The following is a 24,907-nucleotide window of genomic DNA, read 5'->3' as shown; positions in this document are numbered from 1 at the left end:
CTACAGACAAGTAGAAACTGCTGAGGAGACAACAGACTCGCCTGTACCGGCGTCCGTGGAGTTTTTGATGAGTCGTGTTCCCGAGGAGGAGGAGAGAGTGCTCAACTCCAAGTCAGACCGGGAGAAGACGTATTTCTACAAAAAGGTGAGAGAGAAAATATTGCCGCATTGGAAAAGGGAGTAGCTCACGATGGCGCGATGATACAGAGGTATGCGGACACGTACGAGCACGCGGTGGCGTTGCTGAAGCATGCGGCGACACTGGAGCGCGAACGGAAAGACAAGCAGTCGGATCTCGAGTACTTGAGGTCGACCATCAGGACTCAGACGCAAATTATCAACACCATGAGCGATAATCAGGTGCGATAAGGTCATATACATGTATTATGGCTCCAGACTGGTATTTATTATTGTTTTGCTGCAGCATATGAACGACCCTGCGAATTACCAGCAGGAGAAGAAGATACAAGCATTGTGTCGTGAAGTCACTGGGCTTGTGATGCAGCTGAACGAGCGGGATACACTCATCAATAGTCTCCACGAGGAACGAGACCGATCGGTGAAGGTGATTAACGAGCTCAAGCTGTCACAAGGTCTCACTTCCAGCAATGTGAGCGAGACGATGCGATCTACCGACGAGTTTCGGGGCATGGAGCTGAAATTGGAATCTGCCTTTCGTGAAAAGCAGGAAGCTCTTGAGCGCGAGTCCAAAATGGCTACACAGCTGAAAGAGCTGCAACTACAGTTCGACAAATGCGAGACTGCGCGGTCAACACTATCCGAGGGACTCGATCGAGCTGAAAAACAGACGACAGCGCTACACGCACAATGGGTGCAGGAGAAGAAGGAATTGCTATCTTCAGTAAAGAAAAATGACCAGAAGTCGGCGAGATTTGTAGTTGAATGTGAGCGACTGCAAAAGGAGAACGAAACGTTGAAGACTTCACTTCACCAGTCTATGGAGAAGGGAAAGAAGCATTTATTGTTGATGGAGAGTCAACAGCAGACCATCACCAAGTCTCAGACGCACATTGCGCAACTGGAAGCCGATTTAGATGAGCTGCGACCGCAATTGAGCCTGCTTAGCGAGAAGAAGACAAGGATACGCACGCTTGAAAGTGATTTGTCTGGGACGAGAGAGAAGCTTCGACGCTGTTTACTACACGTGGATGAACTGGAGGAGAAGCTTGAGCAGAGAGAAGAAGAGATGCAAGCCACGACACGGCAATTCCAAGAGCGCGCAGCTTTCTTCGAGCAAAGAGTCTTTGATGCCGAAGCAGTTCGACGAAGCCTCCATAATAAGGTAGGTGTAGCGCGATAATGACGGGCAAGAGCTGTGTCTAACGACTGATGCTGACAGGTGATGGAACTGAAAGGAAACATTCGCGTCTTCTGTCGAGTCCGGCCAGTTCTGCAGAACGAACTTGCAAGCTCAAGGGGCGAAGAGGTCCGTTAGTTCTTGTTCCTGTGCTGGTGAAGTACATTCTGACTGACACAAGTGTACAGATCTTTGCCTTTCCCGACTATCGCAGCGAACGACGGCAGATTGAGCTCAGCGCTAACCCAAAGTCTCACGTTGGGTACGGCCAAAATGGGTCGAGGAGCGTTGTCAAGAAGTACAACTTCGACTTCGACCTGGTGTTTGACAGCAATTGCTCGCAACAAGATGTTTTCTTGGAGGTTTCTGCCTTGATCCAGTCTGCACTGGACGGATACAACGTGTGCATCTTTGCCTACGGACAAACTGGGTACGTATTTTGTTGGTGGCTTCGCGAAATCTCGAGAGATTGTTAACAAATTGGTTTCGTGTTTTGTAGCTCTGGGAAAACATATACGATGCAGGGAAGGGAAGAGTGCGCTACTTCCAAGTCGATGAAGCTATCACCAGACATGGGAATCGTTGGGCGAGCGATTTCTCATATCTTTGCTGGTATAGAAGACTTACGGACGAGTGGTTGGGATTTTACTGCCAACCTCGAGTTGGTTGAGATTTACAACGAAACTCTTCGTGATCTGCTCGCTCCTGTTGATGTAAGCTCTCTCACTATGGTCACGTGGAGGGATTGCTGACTATTATTTGATATGCCATGGGAGTTTAGTCCACGGATAAAATTGATCTCCGTCTGGACAGCGTGGGCAAGATTACTGTAGTGAATTCAGTCACCCACAAGGTTCAGAATGATCAAGAAGCGTGGAGCTTACTACGGGGAGCGATGTCCAGGAGGTCGACAAAATTTACCAAAATGAACGACCGATCTTCACGCAGCCATTGCGTCATCACATTTAGGTACGCATCATTGCACAAAGGACACTGATACGCTGATGCTAACAAACTATGTCTTTTTAGACTGAACGGCGTGAATTCGCTGACTGGAGAACAACGAACAGGAGTCATCAACCTCGTCGACTTGGCGGTACGTTCCAGTTCTGTTAATCGCATTACCGTAGCTGCTCGAAGTACTGAATAAACTTCGGCTTCCAGGGATCCGAACGTTTGTCAAAGTCGGGTAGTGACAGTAACAGGGAACTCCTGAAGGAAGCGATGTCAATTAACAAGAGTCTGTCGGCATTGGGAAACGTAATATGCGCCCTCGCGAAAAAGGTATGCCCGACAGACATTCTTGGTTATTGAGTTAGCGCATCAACGAACTAACCGCTGCTTACTTACCTTTTGCAGTCGACTCACGTCCCGTTTCGCGACTCGAAGCTGACACACTTTTTGAGTTCTTCCCTTGGTGGAGACAGCAAGACGCTTATGATCTGCAATCTCTCACCTCTAGGAGCACACCGCGACGAAACGCTCAATTCACTCAGGTTCGCTAAAATGGTGAATTCTTGTGAAATAGCTTTCCCGTCCACGGTATCTAGCCGGTCGTAGATGCTACAATGGAGATCAACATACTGTTCATAGACGAATTTGCTCCGGGCGACAATCATTTGAGCTTCTGTGGCTTCCACCTCGTTTCGTTCCAGAACTTCATTACATTTTACTTTCATATTATTGAATTCGAGTGATACGAGCGCACGGATGCAATATCTTCGACGTATTCCTGGTGATCAAACACGTACAATATCGTTAGCGCATCTCATCAACACAGCACCGAAAAAGTAAGGTATCTATATACCATCTCGAGGAACTCGCATAGCGCTTGAGACGCGTACGGTGCTAGTTTTGGGTGGTGTAACACCTGCTTCAGATATTTTTCAAGGCGTGACTTCAGAGACCGAGGGCGTTCCTTCCACGAGATCAGTTTTCTGTCGTCGACCTCCTCTGGTGGCAATGGACAATCCGCACCAACTTCTTCCGGAAGCTAGCCGTACACACGAACAACGTTACTGCAAATTAATCCTGGCACGATTGGCGACGCGTTGTGAGCTGCTTACCTCTTCGTGGAGAGCAGCGAAGTCACTATACGGTCGACGTAGACTCCAGTGATCTTCATCCGTTTGCACAACGATCTTGAAGGAAACGAACTGTCGGTTGCCCCAAATTGAAGACGTGGTGGCTGGGATCGTGATGTCAAGCATTGGTTTTTCCTCGAGACTCTTGGATGAAGATGGCTGTACAACCAGTGTACTGTGGTTAGCAATCTAGTACTACATGTAGTAGTTAGAAGGACATTTTCTTTTGCAGCACTTACATGTGCCACGAGTTCCCAGTCCTTGAAGGATCCGTACAGTGAGGTGGGTGGTTGATGGTGTGTCGAGTTGAAATAAGCTGACGGAGTGGTCACCTCGATTGGGAACGCGATAAATTCAGGGCTGACAGTGGTAGGTCTTACAAACATGAAGAGTACGAGGATGGCAGACGCAGCATAGCATACACCACCGAACACCATACTGATGATATACGAAGACGCACCCTCGTTGTCCACATTTGAAACTCCACTAAACGTTCCATTCATGACCAGAACTAAGGTGACATCTAGCCACTTGATGATCCAGAACAGCCGCAAATACAGTGACGGCGTCATACCACGCCGATATTCCATCCATAAAATGCTCGACGATGTGCCCTGCAGCAAAATCTCGTTAAAAAATCATTCTATAGTAAAGATACACTTGCAACTCACCCAAACCAGTGTCTCCATCATCGCTATAACATTCTGCTGGTCCTGGCCGAACGGTTGATGGAGCAACAGCCAGGAACAGAAAACCTCTTGGTACAGCCAGCGCAGCCCGTTCAGTAAGAACAGTGTGAACGACGCTGCCATTTTCCCGCAGAACTGACAGCCAATACTCCCGTCAGTCTATTGCCTATGATTCACTAACATAACAGCACGTACGTCCGTAGGGTAGGCAATCTCGGATAAATAAGTCATGGGCCTGGGTGTTAATACTCGTGAGCCGTAGACGATGCCAATGAAGAGGAACAGAGCGTCCACTGCCAGCATTATGACCTGCTCAGTAGACACGCTGTGCATTTTTGGCGGCTCTTGGCTCGGTGCCAACCCCGCCGATTCCGCGGAAGCTGTAGACACACAGTAGAGCAGCCAAATCGATTGTGGCGACCACCAGCGCCAGCGGAAGAGACGAATGAGACACCGCATCATGCTCGCACTGCTAACACAGCTGCTGACGAACAAATGGCTCACTTTTTGGAATCCACTAAATAAATTAGCTCGAAAAAACCGAATTTTACTTAGACTGTAGCATTTCTTCGTTGTGCCGCTTCGTGCGCAGTTCCGTTTCAACCATGGCGACCAACAGCATCATGAAGGACTACGTCCGCAGGCAGTTGCGCTACTGGGTGGACGAGCTCAAAGACGGCATGCTTCCGCGCGACTTTATGACTAAATCCTTCACAAAGACGCAATTGGTTCTACCTAATATTCGTAAGATACCGTCAAGTCGAACAGCTCAAACGCTCCGTAAGTTTAATTTTTTCATTGTTCAATCCAACAGATTTAAAGCCACATCGAGTCGCTGCGGTGTTGCATTTGCCGTCGCCATTGTTGGTGACAACTGTGCATTGTATCGAGCTCACAATCGCCGTGCCGTCCTGGACGGATGCGGACAAGGAGGCAGCGCACAAACCAGTTTTGATCCATATAAACGAGTTGCTGGTTCAAGTGCATAATATCTGCGAGTGTAGCGGTGAGCTCCGACGAGTTGCGGAAGAGCGAGTGCAAGCGGCTTTACTGGAGCCCGACCCGCTGGGATCCACTGCCGCTATGTTTGAGTTCGCACGGGATGTGAATGACCGAACCAAGCTCGTGGTGGATAAGCTACGAGTACAGATCTTTATCGGAGGAGTCTCTCGCGTGGAGCTTGTTCTAACAGATTTTAATGCACGGACAGCAGATGCGTTGTGGCAGGATGTGAGGGATCCCACGACTTGCGTGGAGTATTCTCCCGACCATTTGGTGCAAACTCGGTTTCAGGTGATGTCATTTTTGCTTAGTGCTGGGGTAAACGGTGGAAGTGTCGAAGGTGCAATAAATGGAGCACAAACGGTTCGCCTGCTGACAAAGGTGTCTGTAGTGATACGAGTAACGCGGTTTTACAATCGAAGCAACATTGCGGATTCATGGAGGAGGCAAATGCAGCTTGTGGATGTAAATTTTGGCGCGGTGAAGGTGGAGTTGGGGGTTGCTGAGCTCATAGAAGTGTATTCTATCGCTTCGACACTCTGCAATTGGATTTTAAACAGTAGAAGTTCTGTATCCACGCCAGCTGATGGGATGGCTGCTGATCGAGAGCTTATAGGAGCTTGTGCGAGCGGTAATGATCAGCCGAATATTGAGTTGCAGATTACGTTTCGCGGCACGATCGAAGCCAAGTTAAAATTTACTTCAAGCACTGAAGGACCGCAGGAGCTGTTCCTCGTTGCTGATCGTGCCGCTGGGAGCGTCATTTTCCATAGACATGGAGCTCGTGAGCTGCAAATGAGTCTGCATGAGTTGGCCGTGAGATTCCGAGGATATGTCGTGTTTCGATTAAAGCCTGACCGAGAGGTTTTCCATCTGGAAGAGCGTCTCGATTCACTTTCGATTAAGTGGCGGGTTCAAAGCGTTCTGTGTCGAATCGATGATGATCTGGCCACAGTGTTGACGGAAATGTATCGGCTTGTGAGCGACAAGGAGCAGGCTATTGTGATTCGGTGCGGAACGTGTCATCAGCAGATCAGCTTAGATATGATAGACGTTCACGTTTGTCCACCTCATAATAGTAACAAGTCGCTGCCAGCGACGCCACTTGCTGGTCAAGGGATCTGCAGAAACAGGTTTTCAGAAGCGGCGAATGCAGAAAATAGTACTTTGGAGACTGACGAAGAGGTAGGGAAGACTACACGAGTGAATGGACCGCCGAAAGCGCACGTTGTTTTACAAATGAACGAGTTGGAAGTGCAGACCGGTAGTCGGCTGGTGTTAATTCTACTGAAATTATTTGGTGTACGAGGGGCTGAAGAGATAATGGGGCGTGAAGTGACTACCAAATTTTCAAATTTGCGTCTAACTACCGAATCGAACGAGTTCGCAGGTGACAGTATATTTGTTCCTGCATTACCGCTAGCGTTCCAGATGCTTGAGTGCTCTTTGCAAGGATGCGGTTGCGTGTTGAGACGCAAAGAAACCGCTGACTATCAAAGCGCAAGCCCAGGAACTTTTCACGGCTACAACTTGCCTACTCATGTTTTTCTGGATATCACGCATTGTACTATAACGTCACAAGAATGTTTTGTAAAAGCTGACAAGATTCAGATACGATCGAGGTTTTCGGATGGTAGCCGCGTTTGTTCCTCCTCTCAACCTCAATTGAGTTTTCATGTAAACGTGGACAAGATTCGCTGCCAGGTTGATGACGTTTTCTTCAAACTGACACGAAGAGTTGTCGAACATATCGGTGGTTCTACAGGCAGCAAGATTAATTCTCTTATGATGACTCTATTCCTTGGTGTATTGCAAATCCGAGCTATCGAGTTTACTTTGCAAAATGAAGGCACTGCAGAGGCACGTGCGAAGTCGCTGCTGAAGCAAGCTATTGTGGTGTTCGACAATCAGCTGGGATTCCTCTGCACACAGAGTTCGTTGGATTTCAAGACGATTATAAACTCACAAACGATGAAGTTTGTACATCGTAAAACCCCTGCAAGTCGTTTCAATACCGAACCTCTCGCTCCTTTGAACAGCAACGAAAACCAAGTTCAAACTGCTGCGATGAATGATTCCACGAATGGAACTGAACCAAATTCTACGTCAGAGGGAAATATCAATACCCCGACTAACCATTTAGAGGATGACAGTTCGAATTCATGTGCAGTAACTAGCCAACAAGTTGAGAAAGCAACAACTGAGGTTACTCCTCTTATTCCACCTGAACTTGAACGAGAAGACGCTAGTCGATGTATTCAGCGTATGGTGCGACGAAAGCAGCTCATTCGACAGCAAGAACAACGTTTTGAAGCGGATGATTATGAACCAGGCGTGGTAAAACAACAAATTCAGACTGCTGCAAAGTCTACAGCAGCCCCCCAGTCGGAAAGTGAAAGCAATCTACATGTAGAATGCTCAACATCCGCCAACGCGCCAGTGAACCAGCCAGATGATGGAAACGGTGACTCGCCAACGCGCTCTCCTCTTAAAGTAAGTTTGGGAATTCCAAGTCCAATCATGGTTCTCGGCCCGGACAGTGACTTGATCGGAGACATTCGTGGCGGACTTACCAAGTTTATGAGCCCACTAAGCCGAACACGTCGCTCATCTGACAGCATTCGAGACGGCATTAACAAATTGATGAGCCCTATAAGTCGCACTCTCACACCGTCATCGAGTCTCAGGCCGAGACCGTCAGTCGAATCAGTTGCTCCACTGGTGGAAATTGCAGCGTATAGTGTCACAGTGACTGAAGCAAGGCGACATGAAGATGAACGCTCATTATCGAAGAAGTCACAGGAGCTTCGAGTTGTACAGCCATATGCTACAGCTGAAACGTTATCCAGTGCCAAACCGCCCGCAGATTCATCGTCAAAGCAAAAACTCGAAAATTCAGGAGATACGAAGCTGAACGAACTCAGCGAGGAGAAACTTGCTGCCCTCCCTGATGTCGTTCGTGTGCTGGTTCAAATTGGTGGATGTCGACTCTGCGTTCCTATTAACCCACGAGAAAAGATTAACTATCTGTGTCGAGAAATCGTGCGGCGCTATAACGAGTCCTTCGCAGCAGACCGTGACAGCATTTCGGCCGTGTCACTTCAAGATAAGCACGGTGGGGTTTTCTCTCCTTCAGATACTATAGGCTTTACGCTCTCTGTGGCTCCAAGCGAGTTGCTGTTTGCATACCCGCATGAACATAATGGCCAGATCCGATCCTTGGCTCGTTTAGCCGCAGGATCATCCAGAACCACTCGCTCAAGGAATCTTCAAGACCCTAACACACCTCAACAATCAATAACCCGTGAACGTGTGCTTTACTCAAAGCTGCCACTGCCTTTGGCGATTGCATTGCTTGCAAACGAGTCGGAGCGCGATTTGATACGTTCAGGCCTTTGTGAACGAGCAAGTGACGGAGAAGCGTGGCCTGATTTGGCGTTGAATGCTGCTTCACTTGATGCAGACAGGAACCCACTTATAGTGGAGATTGCGTGGCATGAAGCGTGTATCGAAGTCACGAATGGGGATGCATTTGCACTGTGTCGACAGCTCTTAGGCCTCTGCACTTCACGAGTACCCAGCAAATATGTTGGCAAAATTCTTCGGACCCGATTGATTGTTAATTCAAGTAACCCTTTGGTCGAGTGGGCATGCCGAAGGAAAACAGCCATGCATAGAGAAGCTGATGTTGACAGCTCCGCACAACCATCCGACCAGGATAATGCTTCATATGATCAGCTCAAGAAAATTATTCAAGATACTTATGGAGTGTACACGCGATGATCTAAAACAGGCACAAAGATCGAGACGCAATTTTACGCTGACACCTTGTCATGAGATCGAGCAGACCAACGTACACATTCCTATTAAGAGCTTTCGCTCCTTCCTGGCTCAAAACAGTGGATCTTATGATGGCGATATTATTAGTGACGTAGCGAAGCATCCATTGTTGGTGGCATGCATCATCAGAGCAATTTTACACTCGATCGACTTACAACGACATGGTGTTGGAACATCGTCGTACGATCATCTGTAGAAGCGGCAGTGGCAACAACCAACAGTTGAAGTCCAAGGTAACCGAGCACTGCACGGAATCTATCACTCGTTCCAAGCGCGTGCACCACAGACGACGTATGCTAGCAAGACAGAACCAGTACGATTTCACCCAGAAGGACGATGCCATCGTTCAGACGGACTTAATCGAGATTTCCCTGACTGGTGGTCCCATACCACCGCAGCAAGACGACAGCGCTTTCTCGAACGACTCGGATCTTGTTGAGCGGCTGATTGAAAGCGCCAAAAGTGGGGATCTTCGAGCATTTCAACGAGCTTGTACTCGAGCGACACAATGCCACGTGCGTCTCGATACCCCAGGATATATGGGCTGGACAGCGGCACATTGGGCTGCTCGAGAGGGCCACGTTCACTTGTTAGAGCACCTGACAATTTGCCATGCCAATCTGGACGCAGTCGATCTAAAAGGTGACACCCTCCTGCACAAGGCCGCCGCAAATGGTCAACCTGCCTCATGCGAATGGCTACTCGAGCGTGGCTTTAGCGTCACGATGCGAAACAACAACAATCTCACACCACTTGATCTCGCTCAAGAACACAACGTACTCTCCAGACGCAGTACTGCTGCCGTACTTTGCGAGCGGCTTCTCTCAAATAATGCAACCAACATGAACAAAACGAATGCTATACACTAAATCATCTTGCTCCCTTTCATCTTTTCCCCCCGGGTTAAGAAGCCTGCGCTAGCCCATTGAATCCTCCTTCACCTATGTTTAACAATTCTTTACCGAGCTGGTTCGCGACCATCATTTCAGCTAGTAGACTGTTAGACGCATTACCGGTGACTACGGTCTTCGGATTCTGCGAAAGTGACGCGAGCACCTCTAAGCGCTGCATGTCAAGCTGGTGCGCGCGGTATTGTTCGAGTTTCTTCGCTGCTGATCCCTCAGCGCGCGCCACGATCTCCTTTGCTTTTGCTTCACCGCCACTGATGAGCTCCTCGATTTCCGCCTGCAACTGCAATTTACATGCTTCCTCTTCAGCCTCAACGAGGCGAATATCGGTGTCGGATCGGAACGCGATCTCACTTGAAATGCGCTTTGTGTCAGCGTGGATCTGCTCGATTGCTAACGAGGCTTCGGCAGCGATTTTGTTGCACTCAACACGCGTCTCCTGAGCAATTTGCTCCTGAATGACACGGGTATCTGTATCAACCATGTCGATCTCCTTTTGAATCTCGGCACATTTGGCTTTGCCGGTTTGCTCTTCCTCCATCAACATCATTTTTCTCGCTAACTTTGTCGTGTCGATCTCCTCCTTGTATGATAGCAACTGCATGGCGTTCATCTGCTTCATGTTCTGCTCCTTAATCGTACTCAAGTGCGTCGTACGACTCTGCATCTGCTCCTCGAACGTCGTTGGAAGTTTCACGTTGGTGATGGCTACACTGGTGATCTGAACGCCATAGTTATTGAACTGGGCGTTGAGATTCTTCTTGATATCCTCCGTCACAAAGTACGGTGTTTGCTGAGGCTGAGGTTCGCCGGTATTTGTCTCTTCACCAAACGTTTTCACTTCTGTTGGTGCTGAATTGCGGTTCAGCATTGCAAGCTTACCCGTGTTGAAATTTCCTTGCATTGTCCCATCACGAAGCTTGTATACTTCCGTGTGTTGAACACTTCGAGCTAAAGCGCGTACAGCTTCATCCTGCGCTGCACGCAGCTGAACTTCCAAGCCGTTGGGCCCCAGCTCGTACACAAAGCGCCGTACAAGGTTCGGATCTTCCCCCTTGGATGCGTCCCCCATGATTCGGAAGATGAGGCAAATATCGATGCGAACCGTAACGTTGTCAGCTGTCTTACAGCCTTTAACAGGCGTCTCAAATACAATGAACTGCTTCGTGATGAGGTGGGAAACTTGAGTCCAAGGACCGGCCCAGTGGAACCCAGCAGGCCATACAGGACCTTTCACACCGTCTTTCGTAAAGTCCATATCACGACCTTGGTTCTGTACGAGTGCATACATCCCTTCTGGTACGCGGATGTAAGGCCGAAACATACTGGGTCGAGGGTTGATCATGATCACTGTGTTACCATTGTAACACGCTCCAAACAAGCGGTTGGCTTTGTCGACGGAGCTGGTTTCGGTGTATAACAATCGCGTCTGGTGACCGTCGTCCACAACAATGTCCTTCTCTTCTGCCATGGATAGAGCTATCTTCGTGTATTGTAGGCGAATCGAGAATGAATCGGTCGTTGATATGGCGAAATTTGAGATCACACAAGCACATTCGGTTGATCGCATGTACGATCGCACGCTAACATCGAAAAAGACACCCTCACAACCAAAACGATCATCAAGAAAAAAGTACCTATCATGCCAACGGAGAAACCTGCTCGATACAACCGACTTGTTCAGCTCGACATTAGCCGACCGATGGACGCCATGGGTCAATTCAATGCAAAGGTAGTCGACGGCCGCATCCCGATCGTTCTCATTCCATCGTACCCGACATTCTTTACTTTCATGCAGCAAATTCCATCGGGCGTCTGGGTGTTACAGCAAACGTGGAATGCCCACGCTGGAATGATGAATCCTGGTTTGAAAGTCTTTTGGCCAGCGTGGAATCGGGTCTCCCACATCGTAACCAAGCAAGCCGTCGCTTACTCAAACCCCGTCTTAGGTTGCCTCACCGCCGACAATGTTATGGTCGATATCGACATCTCCATCAGCTTCCAGATTGGACCAACAGAGGACGACGCAGTTAAATTCGTCTACGTCCTAGGCGCTCATCGGCTGGATGAGCTTCTCTACAGTCTTACGGAGGAAGCCATTCGTGGACTTGTCCATTCAGTCCGATACGACCAAGTCCACGACTTACGTGAAGACTTCGCCATGGGGATGAAGACGGACCGAACAACAAGCTCTCCCAGTTTGGTGTTTTCATTCACAATGTCAAGGTGACGAATGTCGACCTCCCTCCGTCATTGTCTTCAACACTGGAAGGAACCACTGCCTTCAAAACACGAATGGAGGAACAAGAAAAGAACCATGAAAACCAACTTCGCATACTGATAAACGAGGAGACTCGAAAGCACACTGCAGTGCAAAAGGAGAACGAACGAGCCGTCCAAGATTTGTTGGCTGCAAAAGCTCGCGCAAATATCATCCGCAATGAGTTGCGAACAACTGCTGAAGCCAAGGCCCAGATGACGATCGCACAGCACAAAGCAGAGTATGCAAACAAAATTAAGGAGGCTGAGGGATTCAAGATCGACGCCGTGGCTACAGTAACGGCGGCTTCTGTGCGAGCACAGACTCAACCCGCAGTTGATCTCGCGAATCTCAAGCAAAACTACGCGCAGTATATCGCTGCTGCCAAGATCAAAAGCGATGGCATGGTTAAAGCTGCGGAACACGAAGCTGCAAAAATGTCGGCGGATGCCGAAGCCGAAGCAGTCGCAGCGGCTTTCCTAACAGAAAAGAGGTCGTTTGACTACCAACAGAAGAAGATCCGCCTGGAGATGGGCCTTGCACATGTCGTTCCAATGGTTATCAGTGGCAAAAATGGAGACGATTTGATCCGCCAAACAGTGCTTCAGACATTCGATAACAAGAAGTTACCCCCTGGGTAAAGTACCGGGTGCTCGTAAGACTTTTTTTTCAGAGCTATACCGGTACTTTTAAGTTTCTTTCAACTAATTTTGAAATATGCCATGACCGAGAGCGGGTCGCTGTGCAATTGAGTATTTTTATTTCGGGTTAGTCATTTTTCTTGCAATAATTTTCCGGCGGATAGATCAATCTATTTTTTCCAATCACTGACTCCGGTTGCTGTGCACTGCGGAAAAGATTTCGTGCTCTTCAGCTGAAACTGGTGGATGAGATTTTCAACACAAGCTGTGAAGACGCTTCCAATGCCGCCATCACTTCGTTTGTAGAGCCTTTTAATGCATTTTGCGTCAGGTAACATTATCATAGTTTGGCAGTTGACTGTTGTGATGGTCTAATTCTTGAAAAACCTACTGGATTGTAGCGGTATCTCACGGTGCTAAGCGTGTGACCGATAAGACCGATGATGTAAGTCTGGACGATGTGCTCAAATACGAACATGACGTATTCAAGACGCTATGGGGAGGTCCAGCTAACATAGAGGCTCTCGAAAAAGCTCTCAAGAAGAACAAGTGACGGTAAAAAAGATCAGTTTCTTAAGTTCTACTCCGTAACGACTTGTTGCTCTGCACCAAAGGCTTTGTGATCATTTGATGAAGGTTATCTCTGCGTTTTAGTGGTATGGTGTGTCATCTTGAGCAGAAACGAACCGCGAACATAAGCCCCACTCGTCTTGGCGATGATTTCTTGGGCTTCTTGTCGTAGCTTCAGCTGATTCGCTCGTATCGTTTTTCTTCTCCGTTCCATTGAGCGCTCCAACTCATGCTTAGCTCGACCATGTTGCCGGTTTAGTTGTCGTTTGTGATCTGGAGCAGTAGCTGGACGCTTGGCCGTGCAGTTGTACCAACGATTTTGTCGTTCAAGGCTTGCTGCGATGTCTTTCTTCTTTTCTTCCTGTTTGCGTTGGCGTTGCGCAATTCGTAGATGGTCATGTGCAGACAAACCAGCGACTCCAAGAGTCTTGTGCATGGCATCATTCGAATGGCGGATCTCGCGACGTTTTTGAGCCCGTGTCGATTCCATTTCCCGCTCCCAATCTGCTTTCAACTTCTGTCTTCTCCGAAACTCAGCGATGCGCTTGGCTGCCACGCGAGCTTGAAGTGCTCCGATATCCGCTTTAGACTCCGACTTTGGTTCTGTCGATGCCGGAATTGTACTCGGAATGGGTGGTGGGGTATGATACTGATAGTGATGGCCATGAACCCGAGTTAGTTCAACGAGATTATTTTCATAGAGTAAATCTGATGACTGGAGTTCAGTACAAGCTAGAGGGGCAACGGCCCCATTCTCCACACTCGACACAGTATCGTCAGCAGATGGAACTTTCGCCGACACCGCGCAAATATCCGCACCAATAGTCTCGTTGACCTTCGTATTCAAGCGCACCTCTCTGAGAGCCTCATCGATTTTCTTCATCCTTATTTGAGGCACATCAGCGTTAATCTCGACAAGAAACTCGTGATCTTGTGGTAATGCTGGTTCAACATCTCGAGCAGCGCATTCGTCACTTCCCACAGGAAAGACTTGTCCATCTGTAGCAAATATCACACTCTTCTTGCCCACCGAAACCTCCGCTGATTCCCAGCTTTCCTCGTAGTCATCGATCACACTAGCCATTCCACCTGTTTCACACCGTGCTAAATTCTCAATGGCAAGTGACCTTGACAAGCAGTAGAAAAAATGTCATCTCGCTAAAATTGGCAAATACCAACGGAAGAATCCCATCAAAGGAGTCCATGGACGTTAGATAAACACGACAATATGATAAAGTTAAAAAGTATGTACTTACATTAGATGTGGCAGATGGCTTAATTTACGGAAGCCATGCTAACAATGGCACTGCTTATTTCTTCTTCGTTTTGAGAGCACCTTCCAAAGCCTTAAGGTTTGCTGGGCCACCCCAGAGCGATTTAAATACATCGTGCTCATATGAAAGCACAGCATCCAAACTCACGTCATCGGCACTGTTGATAACTCGTTTCGCTCCATGCGAGACAGCTGAACAAGGATAAGTACTATTTAGATATGGATAACACGTATAAAGACATTCGTAATACCATACCTGGAGCGATCACATCAAACGGAGTGATGAAGCTGCAGATCGCTGCATCTGCACAATCGGTCGCAGTGTCAAACGTCAAGTCCGCAAGCTTAAGCTCCAAAGCTCGTTGAGCCGACAGTTTCTCAGCTGTACACAACAGCCTCAATGCATCTTGCCGCCCAACGATCTTGTACAATCTTGCGCCTCCACCCCATGCAGGCGACACACCCATGCGCACTTGCACGAATTGAATAACTGCTTTCGCCTCCAAAACCCGAAAGTCGCACGCCGTAGCCAGCTCCGCGCCTCCTCCATACGCACCGCCTTCGATGCACGCGACGCTCACCAGCGGTAGACGTCGAAACCTCGTTAGTGTGTCAATCATGAGCGCCCCCATTGCTGCGCCCGCTTCTGGTGACGTCAGCTCCTGCTGGGCTACTTTCAAGTCTGCCCCTGCGCAGAACCAGCCGCCTGATCCTCTCAACACCACGGCGTTCAGCTTGCCATGTACCTCCGCTTTCGCGAGAACCGCCACGACATCAGCCAACTCTGCCATCATTTTACCACTCAACGCGTTGCGCGCCGATGGACTGTGAATTTCCACCACCGCTGTTTTGTTCAATGCCTGCAACGCCTCCGGAAGGGGCGAGCGCACGTTGGCAGTCGAGCTCGGATGACTAAAAGGGAGGTATAGCACCACGCAGTCGTCACTCCGGCTGAGATTGCGCAGCGCTTCGCGGCTTCGAGAGACTAGCGCGTTGCGGTCATCAGCCAGCTCACCTACGAATGCGAAGAGATTCGCCATCTTTTCTGAATAAAATGAGTCGTTGAAGAACAGTTGCTTACAAATTCCAAGTCATTCTAAAGTACGCGTCTGACTGGTTAAAAACGCATTCTTGTGTTCTTCATTGGTTGAAAACAATCTTTTTGCCACTGACAAACATTGCGCAATATGGAAGAGACCGCTGCAGGCACGCGCTCGTTGCTACCATCACGGAACACGACGGAGCTGAGCCCACCGCAGCAGGATGGGGAAGTGGACGTAGATGACCCTCTGACAGATAGTGGGCGCAACTGGAGCGCTGATGTGCTGCTGGAGCTCGTGAAGATCTGGCGTCGCGTGCTCTTGGCACATGCTGACTGGAGCCGCGTGCAGCGTATGCAGGCTGTCTACGACAATTTTAAACAAACGGTGGACTGCTCGCAGCGTAGTCGCAAGGCAGTGGATGATAAGCTCTACTCCATGAAGCAGATGTATCATTTCATCGCTCAGGTCAAGGACCAGTTCAAGCAAGGAGGCCCCGACAAGGCGCCTTCCCCATCCTGGTTTGAGCTCACCAAAGAAGAACGACGTGTGGTCCGCGCGCTGCATCGCGTACGTATACCCAATATATCACTGGAGGTGTACAATGTGTTCGATAGTGTGCTGAGCCCCAGTGCCGTGGCTGCAAGAAGATCAGCAGTGGAGACGAATGGGGCGACTGCTGCGAGTACTGGTACACCTCAGGGAGCATCGCTTACAGGAGATAGCCGTGCACCCCCGCCAGCAATTTTAACTGGTGCTACTCTTAATGACGACCCACAGGAAATTACACAAGAAATTCTGGACGTGAAGCGCAACTGGAGTTATGACGTGACACTGCAGCTGGCGAGGGTTTGGAATAGTGTACACAAGGAGAACCCTGCTTTGAAAGGAGCTACATTGAGTTTAAATGTGTATAACGCATTCATGGCGGCGGTGGGAGGCTCGAATCGATCGAGGAAAGCAGTAGACGACAAGATGCATTCAATGAGAGAGATGTACCGCTTCATGAAGAACTACGAGACAAAACGGATAACCATTGGAGACCCCAACATTCCATGGTTCGACCTTACGAAACCCCAGCGAAGAGCTGTTCGTGCTGCGAACAAGATCCGAGTTCCGAATCTTGCTCCAGATGTGTACAACGAGATCGACATGCTCATGACGAGAATGAACCAAGTGTCCCCGACCGATACTCCAATTGAACCTGCGCCGACTTCTGTATTGCTGGTGGATCAGGAAAATCAGCACTGCTCAACCTTCACAACATTTGGCAATAGCTCCGTGTCTTCGTGTTCGGGACATAACGACAGCGCCACAAATCAGAACGGCAACAACCAGTCAGGGCAGTTCACGTGCGAGTGTGGAGCCAAACGTCTTCTTGACATTGCTCCTGCCGGTTTAACTATGACAAGCAATGGCACTTTGCAGCATCAGCAACATCACGCTAACAGGCCGGTTCCAATCCCGTCGGCACAAAACGTACAGACTCCCAGCTATTACTCTTCTCAACAAGTCGCGGGACAAGGCGCGCCGAAACGCCAGCGGACGATGCAAGAGCAGTCCATCGGGATGATAGACTCTCAGACGGCGCGCGAGTTTATGGAACAGATGCGTTTATCGCAGGCTCAGGACCGCGAGGAAAGACGCCAGCAGCACATCGAGCAAATGAGCGCATTGCGTGAGATCGCAGCACTGCTGAAACAGAGGAGGTGAGAGGCACATCGCTGACAGAAATTCGATACAGTCAGGGTTTATTGTTTGTCCAAGCACTGGATAAGTGCAGTCATCGCTGTTTGCCAGATGCATGTACTGGTATTTTGTGACAGTCCCAGCTGAGAAAAGATTCCAATCTTACGAATACCATTATCTCGGTACATGCATTTCGAATACATTTTACTGTTCAAGTTTCACAACTCGCATTGTCGGGGAGACAGCACATCAATTTTCCTGTAGGGGGTTTTGTGTTCTTGAAGTGAAGCCATAATATGTAAAACAAAAATGGTCCGACCATAATCAACAGGTTTTGCTTTTTCCAAATCGCAACCGACGACATTGAGGGGATGCTGGTTGGAGAGGTAGAGGAGCCTGCGCGCAGCCGCCTCATAGGTGAGACAGATGTCCTGGCGGCCATCACGAGCGAGTTTCTAGATGAGAATGCGAGCAGGAAGGACACGTCGGCGGCTACGGTGTGTCTCGGTCGAGTATTCATGACCACATTCCGCTTTCAGTTCGTGCCGGACGAACACGAGTACGACCGTGTGAAGCGTCACCTACTGGACCGCAGCGAGGACGAGATCGAAAGCTATTTCCTGATACCACTGGGATGTATTGCGTCGATCAAGAAGAAGAATTCCATTGTGGAGATTTTCACCAAGGACCTGCGCCAGTTGTCGTTTCGGTTCGACGTCGTGGAGATCACCAAGGTGAGAGACCCACGCTGCCGTGTTATTGTTACGAATGGCGCAGAATCTTAGTGTATTTTTGTGCATGTGCTACAGATCTTCTCGGTCTTGACTACGTACGTTTTTCCGGACAAAATTGAGTTTTTGTTTGCGTTTTACCACAGACTCTCGGAGAACATGTTGGAGGAAGAGCCACTGCTGCCGTGTGTTCTGGACTGGGACGTCTATGATGCTCAAAGTGAGTGGGAAAGGCAAGGCGTGTTTGAGAATGACAAGTGGAGAGTATCCAGCTGCAATGAGAACTTCGGCGCGATAGATACATACCCGGAACGTCTTGTTGTGCCTGTTACCGTACCGGATGAGGTATACTGCCATGGTGATATCTGTATATTATGAATAGTTTATTGTTTTAACGATAGCATTGAACAATGCTGGTCTTCTGTCGCTCTAATGAGACAGGTGCTGCTAGATGCGATGAACTTCCGCTCGCTGGGCCGCATCCCGTGTCTAACGTGGCTTAATGGAGCGAATGGAGCTACTCTCTGTCGATCCAGCCAGCCTAAGATTGGTGTGTCGAAGGCTACATCGCCGGCCGACGAAAGCCTAGTTGCCGGAATCTCGTCGTCAAGTCTGTTGCAGGATCAATTACAGATTATTGACTGCAGACCGATGTCAAGCGCACTGGTTCGCTTGGATGCTATTAAGTGTGTGTTGGTACTTGTGGCGTTAACTCTCAAATTCTTGTGGTGTTGTGTTTAGGCTAATCGCGCTAAAGGATATGGCGTTGAAAGCTCTGTCAATTACAAGAATTGTACAATAAGCTTCATGGAAATTCCTAACATTCATTCTATGAGGGACAGGTGCGCTCTGGTTAATGTCGCTACTAAAGTGAGTACTAACCTTATTTTTGAATGAAATTCGTGGTGTCATTGCTAGCATGAAAAAGCTGCGTAACCTTTGTGCATCGCCGTCGTGTGACAACTTGCGGTGGCTCGGAAGCATTGAAGACACTAAGTGGCTGGTCTACATTCGCCAGCTTCTAAAGTCAGGGCTGCATGTGGCGCAATTGCTCCGATCCGGGGAATCAGTGCTGTTGCACTGTAGTCACGGTTGGGACCGCACGAGTCAGATCGCGTCGCTCGCTCAACTTTTCATTGATCCATTCTTTCGAACTTGGAAAGGATTCCAGGTGCTGATTGAAAAAGAGTGGCTATCGTTCGGTCACCCCTTCCATCTTCGACATTCGCATGGAGAGAAAGCGGATACACAGGAATCGCCGATTTTTATTCAGTTCCTGGACTGTGTCTCGCAGCTGGTTCGAATTTACCCAAGCTACTTCGAGTAAGTTGAGATTTCAGGCTCTTGCATCATGCCAAAAGTAACCACGACTGTTTTACAGGTTTAACGAGGGACTGCTACTCATGCTTGCCGATGCTCTTCATTCGTGCCGCTTCGGCACATTTTTGTTTGATTGCAAAAAGCACCGCCAGGAAGCTAACTTGGAAAATCGGACCACATCCGTATGGACTTGGGTGAACGGCTTCCGCCCGCAGCTCACAGAACAGACGTATGTTCCAAAGCAAGTCTTGAACCCACCTCTTACTGGGCTGTTGAAGCGAATCACGCTTTGGGATGCGATGTTCATGCGCTGGTCGGGCCAGCCTCTTGTTCAAGAGCCCCCGATTTCTACAAATTTCTTCTCCGACAACTCTCAGCGCACTCCGACGTGGCAGCTGCCACAGGGCACCCTCAACGCTCTAAATGCTGCACTCACTCTTAAATATCATGAGGCCAAATTGATTCAGGAACTAGAAGAGCGGATCGCTTTACTAGAAGAAAAAGCTAAGGGACGCAGGGGATCGAGGCACTAGATGATACACGCTCACCCGGCTGCGATATCACACTTGTTGAACACCAATAAGTAATATATTTCATTCTTTAGAGTAAGCTTTGCCCCAGAGTTTGAACATTGCTTTCTCGTTTGCTAGATTGCGGCGGTCGGCCTCTAACTGGTCAAGTAGGTACCATGGAACCTTTGCAGCCAACACGAGTTGTCGTTTCCGTTGCTGCCGGTCTATCGTATCTTCAGTCCGTTTAACAACGTGAGTCACTCCAGCTACTGAAGCACTATCAGCAGGTTCTCTAGCTCTTCTTTCCTGCTTAGTCGCAAGTAGGCGTCTGTCGTGTTTTCGTTGCAGCATTTGAATTTTATCAAACGAGAGCTCGACATCTCGAAACACGGGGTTAAAAAGCATCTTGGTCTGCTCAATTTGAGCAGTGGCCGCTGTGAGAGCCACCTGATCCGTGAGATCATCGATATGTTTTTTTGAGTCACGTTCCTGTTCTGTGTCATCGCGAACTTGACCACTTGCCTCGATTTCCTGCATCCGAAGATGCCATTTTTCGTGCACTAGTGCGAGAATGTCGGCTGAACCAAGGCAGAAAACTTCCTTTTTTTTGGCAGCTTCAAGTACATCCGGAGACCAGTGTGAGCCCTGCCAACGATGGTCACGCTTGCCATCAGTTCGGTAATGTTGGATCTGCCACCTGCGTCGGGTTTCAGCAACATGCTGGCGATTCTGAACGATCTTTGCTTGGTAGCGAAAACGACACTCGCGCTGCAATCCAGAACACAGAGCCGCTAAGACGCTAGTCGTATTCCAACTGCTCCAAACTAGATTGCACATACCTCCCAGAACTCGAGATATTCTTCGTTCCGCCAGATTTCAAACTGCAACAACAGCGGTTAGTGCGATTTCTTGCCGCAAAAAAAAACTGGCAAATGTCGCTCTACCCGTCGACGCTTTTCCTCTGTGGCATTGATGCGCTTTTGGAAATTAACCAGTTCATTTTCTTTTCGTTTGAACTCCAGACCGAGCCCAAAAACGGTCTCGATCTTCAGCTTAGTAATGAGCACACGCTGTTGTTTCATTTTAGCCTCCATTTCTTCCACCCATCCATGCTCGATGGCACGTGGTGAGACGCGCATACGTTGTGTTTGCATGTCAAGGTAGATACTTTCCATCTTGAAAAAAGATGTTGCTGCGGTTATGGTACTGAAAAATACAAAATGCGAAGTGTACGTACGTCGTGAATCTGTTCGTGCTTGATGTAGTAGTCGTATTCTAGTTGTGCAACTCTACTCATGGAATGCCGCTGAGATTGTAAGTATCTTACACAACATGTACAGTAGTCACCGCAAACGTACCGTTCTTTTAGTTGCTGACGATTTAGCCTTGACTGGAGCTTATCGCGTTGCGCACGGTGCCATTCTTCTTCAACCTCCAGCATAGCAAGAAACTCTTGTCTGTTGCGGGTTTCCCGATCACGTAGTAGTGTCTTGATCTCGGTCCGTGCCTTCATTCCACGAAACATCCGCTGAATTTGAATGGCTCCATTCCTTAACCGTGTCGCCCTCTTTCGTGCATTCATTCGCGCAAGTGTTCCCCGCGCCAGGCGTTGCAAATTGATAGCTCTTAATTCCAGCCAGCGCATGTCTGATTTTTTTCTAGAGGAGAATCCCCGCCAGACAGACTGAATATGCAATACTGCAACCTCACGTTTGCAACGTTGACAAAACTCTTTTGCAAGATACATCCGGATGATAGACTGAATCTTGGATGCGTTGAGATATTCCCAACGCCTCCAGGTCAGTATCACTTGAGAGCGAATAAAATAACCACGAAACAGCGCCTGAAGCCTCGTGACGCGAATGGATCGATTTGCATGCCAGATACGAACCCATTGTCGTGTTAGGAAGCCGCGTGCAAAGCGTTGAATCTGCAGTATCGCCTTGACTTGTTTAAAATGCAACTGCAAAAAAACTCGATGCAAGTGACCTTGCCACCACTTTTGCAGTTTGCGTGCTGCCTACAAAATAGACAATGAAAGCGCCAGAATAAAATGCTGCTGTGAACATAGTCATCTCACATAGCGCACAAAACATCAACATCCTTCACCTCAGCGTAGCGGCGCTCCAGACTCAACATATCCTGAACAATCCGCGGTCGAACCTTCTTCCTGAACTCGACCAATGATTAGCACAACACAACAGTTTTTTATGTAAGCATGAAGAGTACTCACCGTTTCATTCGTTGCCGAAGCTTGGTATCTTTCATCAGCATAGCCAGCCGCAGATTTTCCATCGCGTAGACGCTGCATTTTTTCTTGTAATTATTGGTGCTGGTCTCGACGGATTTTACCGTGGGATCCCGCTCATTTATCGGCAATTGAGACAGCTGTCGAATATCCGTCTTCTTCTTCCATTGCAACTGTTGCTCCTTCAGCTCTTGGTCCAGGCGTGTGGAGGAGCTGGCCAGCTCATATTCGTTCTTCATGCTCTGCTTACGCAGCCTCACCAGTCCTTCCACCCGCTCCTCGTCCTTCTGCTGCACATTGACCTCAGTGGCGCAAATCCATGCCGCCTCGACAGATACGAGAGCTGTGGTGAGCTTATTGTTGCTCATCATGTCCGTCTTTTAAAGATTGGATCATCGACTTTGTGTAGCCTGTAACAATAAATTAAAAAGAAATCTGACTCTAAATTCTGGCCTATGAGTGAGCGGACTATAATTAAAAGGGAGGGACCAAATTTATAATCTTTTCAGAAAAGCTTGATCTTTTTTAAAATACCGGTTCATCGCAGCCGGTTTCGAGCCACCCGCTCTCTACAAAGTCCTAAATGAGACAAATCGGCTGCGATCTAGGAGTCCTAGCCTAGGACACGATATGTAGGCAAAATGGCTACATTTACTTGACGGCGTGTCTTGAAGCCCAATGCAGGAAATGTTGCTAACTACAGCTTTGACCGGAAGCGCTTAGAGGACTGCTGCAGCCCCGCGCCTTGCTTGACGGCATCTGCGACCTTGTTGTCTTGTTCTTCGATGATCTCCGCCTTGGCTGCAACTTCAGCTGCGTGTTCGACAGGAACGACAATCACGCCGTTGGTATCGCCTCGGATTATGTCGTTATTGCGGACAACACACCCACCCACCACCACGGGACAATTCACGTCCACAGCCGTCGTCGTACCTTGCTGTCCGTGCACCGACGTGCCACGAGAGAAGGCAGGAAATCCCATCGAGCTAATCTCCTGTACGTCGCGCACTCGTCCGTCCGTCACGACACCAGCGATGCCGCGAGACTTGGAGGCGGTGGCCAATAGTCCGCCGAAGACACCAGATGTGCTGCCCTTGGGAGAACTGATGACGATCACCTGTCCTCGCTCGGCCTTGTCAACGTAATGGAACGGTAACTTCTTCACTGCAGGGCCAGTGGCAGGAACGACTTGCACTGTAAATGCAGGTCCACAGATATCCACCTCCAAGGGAGAGTTGAAGCCGCGCACGAGACTTACATCTAGGAGGTGGCCCTGCATTTTCAGCCTAGCCATGGCATCGGCGATGGCGCAGACAGAGAGCTTAGCCAGGCGCTGCTGCACGTCGCGTGGGGAGGTCATCGAATTGCGAGAGGCTGGATGAAATCGCGTTTTATGTGTCCAAGGTTGTTGAAGCTCATGAACGGTTTTGAGCTTGTGCTAAAAACTGGTACTGTACAGTACAGTAATAAAAAAACATGTCTTTAGCCTCAGTAGCATAGTATGTTGTTGGTTAGTTTTTTACATCGCTTATAAACTCCAGGGCATTGACACCACTCTACTGACGGTTTCTTCTTGCAGAGATATTTAATCGGGCTATAGAATACGGAGATATGCTGTGTTGCTTACACACGTAGTTGGTAGTTGCCGTCAGTTTTGGATATGAGGTGGCATCACATGGCCACCTCTCCACCACATCCCTCGGCTTATCTTAAGTTGGGTGGACTTCCTTCAGCCATTGCCCTTATTGACATTTATCCAATCAAATAGACTATTTGATTGCCTTTTAACCTATCATATTGCATAAACCGAGTATACAAACTCAAAGGTATTGCGTCGCAACACTCCCACTAAAGAAGCCAGCGTTGCCATAAACTTTCTTCTTATTGTCCGTCAACTTTCTTCATATTGTCACCAAAGATCCTTCTCGAAGTCGACTTCAACCTTTCTCAGATTTAGCATGCCCAAAATAGCAAAATCAAACTACCGAACTGGGATTTAGAATAACTTTGAATGTTGGGCACATACCCAAGCTTAAATTCGCAACCCAAAATCAGAAGCAATACTTTATTTCATATTAAAAGTAACTTAGCTTATGTATTTGAAGTTTCCGACTTTTGCGAGAGCTGCTCACTCTCTATTTTGCTGCTGTCAAGCGCAGGTCCCGACGTTACCCTTCGGGGGGGGGTTCACAAGCGTCTCCGTATCCCATCAGGCGACAGTGATCCGGCATAGGCCACAGCGGCCCTCGTGTCCTGGCTTTTTTGCACCTAAACGGATCGCCAACGGCTCATTGGAGGCACTGCGGAGCGAAAGTTCGGTTATCCGGTACCCGTGAATTTCCAGTCTTTGACCATTCGTGCTTTACTTGGTGGTATTTAGAGAGTCAGGATAGAATTAAACTTAAAAAGAGTAAGATATACTCTGGGGCAAGGGGCTGATAGCCCGGACATGTCAGAATCACTTTTAGAGGGCTAGGTGACGTGTAAAACGAAGGTTTTATGACTAAAGCCGTACTTTTACCAGACCCTTACACCAAAATGTGCCCTTTATTGTTAACTTTATTTCTGACTTTGCTGCCAATAATTGAAATTCCACTTTGATCTTGTAAACATATCTTTGAAGCCAAATCTTACTTACGTATGGCAATCTTTATTTATGGAACTCTTATTTAAGGTCTTTAACGCCCATCATAAATCGGAGTTTTTCAAACTGATTTTGACTCAAGGGTTTAGTTAAGGCATCCGCTATCATGTCATTGGTGCTACAATAAGTAACCCTGAT

The 24,907-nt window shown here is 48.5% G+C and overlaps 11 protein-coding genes across 11 annotated transcripts; 6 read left to right on the top strand and 5 right to left on the bottom strand.

Moving 5' to 3' along the window:
- Positions 1-67: 67 nt before the first annotated feature.
- PITG_03872 (kinesin-like protein) lies at positions 68-2,878 on the top strand (the record flags this gene model as incomplete). The annotated part of the gene is made up of 10 exons (XM_002906865.1): positions 68-145; positions 208-360; positions 425-1,303; positions 1,361-1,447; positions 1,507-1,748; positions 1,818-2,031; positions 2,100-2,287; positions 2,348-2,414; positions 2,483-2,602; positions 2,678-2,878. The coding sequence occupies 10 exons, from the start codon at positions 68-70 to the stop codon at positions 2,876-2,878; spliced, it is 2,229 nt and encodes a 742-aa protein (XP_002906911.1).
- Positions 2,879-3,089: 211 nt separating this feature from the next.
- Positions 3,090-4,394, bottom strand: PITG_03871 (uncharacterized protein; the record flags this gene model as incomplete). The annotated part of the gene is made up of 5 exons (XM_002906864.1): positions 3,090-3,311; positions 3,385-3,561; positions 3,642-4,016; positions 4,074-4,226; positions 4,287-4,394. 5 exons carry the CDS (start codon positions 4,392-4,394, stop codon positions 3,090-3,092), a joined length of 1,035 nt encoding a protein of 344 aa, XP_002906910.1.
- A 302-nt stretch (positions 4,395-4,696) lies between these two features.
- PITG_03870 (uncharacterized protein) lies at positions 4,697-8,876 on the top strand (the record flags this gene model as incomplete). Its single annotated transcript, XM_002906863.1, has 5 exons — positions 4,697-4,835; positions 4,906-7,098; positions 7,288-7,430; positions 7,542-7,904; positions 8,004-8,876. The coding sequence occupies 5 exons, from the start codon at positions 4,697-4,699 to the stop codon at positions 8,874-8,876; spliced, it is 3,711 nt and encodes a 1,236-aa protein (XP_002906909.1).
- Positions 8,877-9,094: 218 nt separating this feature from the next.
- On the top strand, positions 9,095-9,802 carry PITG_03869 (uncharacterized protein; the record flags this gene model as incomplete). Its single annotated transcript, XM_002906862.1, has 1 exon — positions 9,095-9,802. The coding sequence occupies one exon, from the start codon at positions 9,095-9,097 to the stop codon at positions 9,800-9,802; it is 708 nt and encodes a 235-aa protein (XP_002906908.1).
- A 7-nt stretch (positions 9,803-9,809) lies between these two features.
- On the bottom strand, positions 9,810-11,312 carry PITG_03868 (uncharacterized protein; the record flags this gene model as incomplete). The annotated part of the gene is made up of 2 exons (XM_002906861.1): positions 9,810-10,634; positions 10,683-11,312. 2 exons carry the CDS (start codon positions 11,310-11,312, stop codon positions 9,837-9,839), a joined length of 1,428 nt encoding a protein of 475 aa, XP_002906907.1.
- Positions 11,313-11,483: 171 nt separating this feature from the next.
- On the top strand, positions 11,484-12,742 carry PITG_03867 (uncharacterized protein; the record flags this gene model as incomplete). The annotated part of the gene is made up of 2 exons (XM_002906860.1): positions 11,484-11,975; positions 12,041-12,742. The coding sequence occupies 2 exons, from the start codon at positions 11,484-11,486 to the stop codon at positions 12,740-12,742; spliced, it is 1,194 nt and encodes a 397-aa protein (XP_002906906.1).
- Positions 12,743-13,150: 408 nt separating this feature from the next.
- On the bottom strand, positions 13,151-14,195 carry PITG_03866 (uncharacterized protein; the record flags this gene model as incomplete). The annotated part of the gene is made up of 3 exons (XM_002906859.1): positions 13,151-13,158; positions 13,430-13,961; positions 14,166-14,195. The coding sequence occupies 3 exons, from the start codon at positions 14,193-14,195 to the stop codon at positions 13,151-13,153; spliced, it is 570 nt and encodes a 189-aa protein (XP_002906905.1).
- Positions 14,196-14,233: 38 nt separating this feature from the next.
- Positions 14,234-15,625, bottom strand: PITG_03865 (uncharacterized protein; the record flags this gene model as incomplete). Its single annotated transcript, XM_002906858.1, has 3 exons — positions 14,234-14,470; positions 14,569-14,777; positions 14,842-15,625. The coding sequence occupies 2 exons, from the start codon at positions 15,623-15,625 to the stop codon at positions 14,623-14,625; spliced, it is 939 nt and encodes a 312-aa protein (XP_002906904.1).
- Positions 15,626-15,775: 150 nt separating this feature from the next.
- Positions 15,776-19,898, top strand: PITG_03864 (myotubularin-like protein; the record flags this gene model as incomplete). Its single annotated transcript, XM_002906857.1, has 6 exons — positions 15,776-17,334; positions 17,646-18,048; positions 18,124-18,265; positions 18,497-18,737; positions 18,964-19,368; positions 19,427-19,898. 6 exons carry the CDS (start codon positions 15,980-15,982, stop codon positions 19,896-19,898), a joined length of 3,018 nt encoding a protein of 1,005 aa, XP_002906903.1.
- A 60-nt stretch (positions 19,899-19,958) lies between these two features.
- On the bottom strand, positions 19,959-22,496 carry PITG_03863 (uncharacterized protein; the record flags this gene model as incomplete). The annotated part of the gene is made up of 8 exons (XM_002906856.1): positions 19,959-20,110; positions 20,156-20,645; positions 20,717-20,758; positions 20,822-21,052; positions 21,115-21,166; positions 21,236-21,897; positions 21,987-22,047; positions 22,111-22,496. The coding sequence occupies 8 exons, from the start codon at positions 22,494-22,496 to the stop codon at positions 19,959-19,961; spliced, it is 2,076 nt and encodes a 691-aa protein (XP_002906902.1).
- A 414-nt stretch (positions 22,497-22,910) lies between these two features.
- On the top strand, positions 22,911-23,270 carry PITG_03862 (uncharacterized protein; the record flags this gene model as incomplete). Its single annotated transcript, XM_002906855.1, has 1 exon — positions 22,911-23,270. The coding sequence occupies one exon, from the start codon at positions 22,911-22,913 to the stop codon at positions 23,268-23,270; it is 360 nt and encodes a 119-aa protein (XP_002906901.1).
- Positions 23,271-24,907: the final 1,637 nt, after the last annotated feature.

The sequence above is a fragment of the Phytophthora infestans genome, genomic scaffold (genome assembly GCF_000142945.1).
Source record: "Phytophthora infestans T30-4 supercont1.4 genomic scaffold, whole genome shotgun sequence".
Taxonomy (NCBI): domain Eukaryota; phylum Oomycota; class Peronosporomycetes; order Peronosporales; family Peronosporaceae; genus Phytophthora; species Phytophthora infestans.
This window is presented reverse-complemented; position numbering and strand designations above follow the sequence as displayed.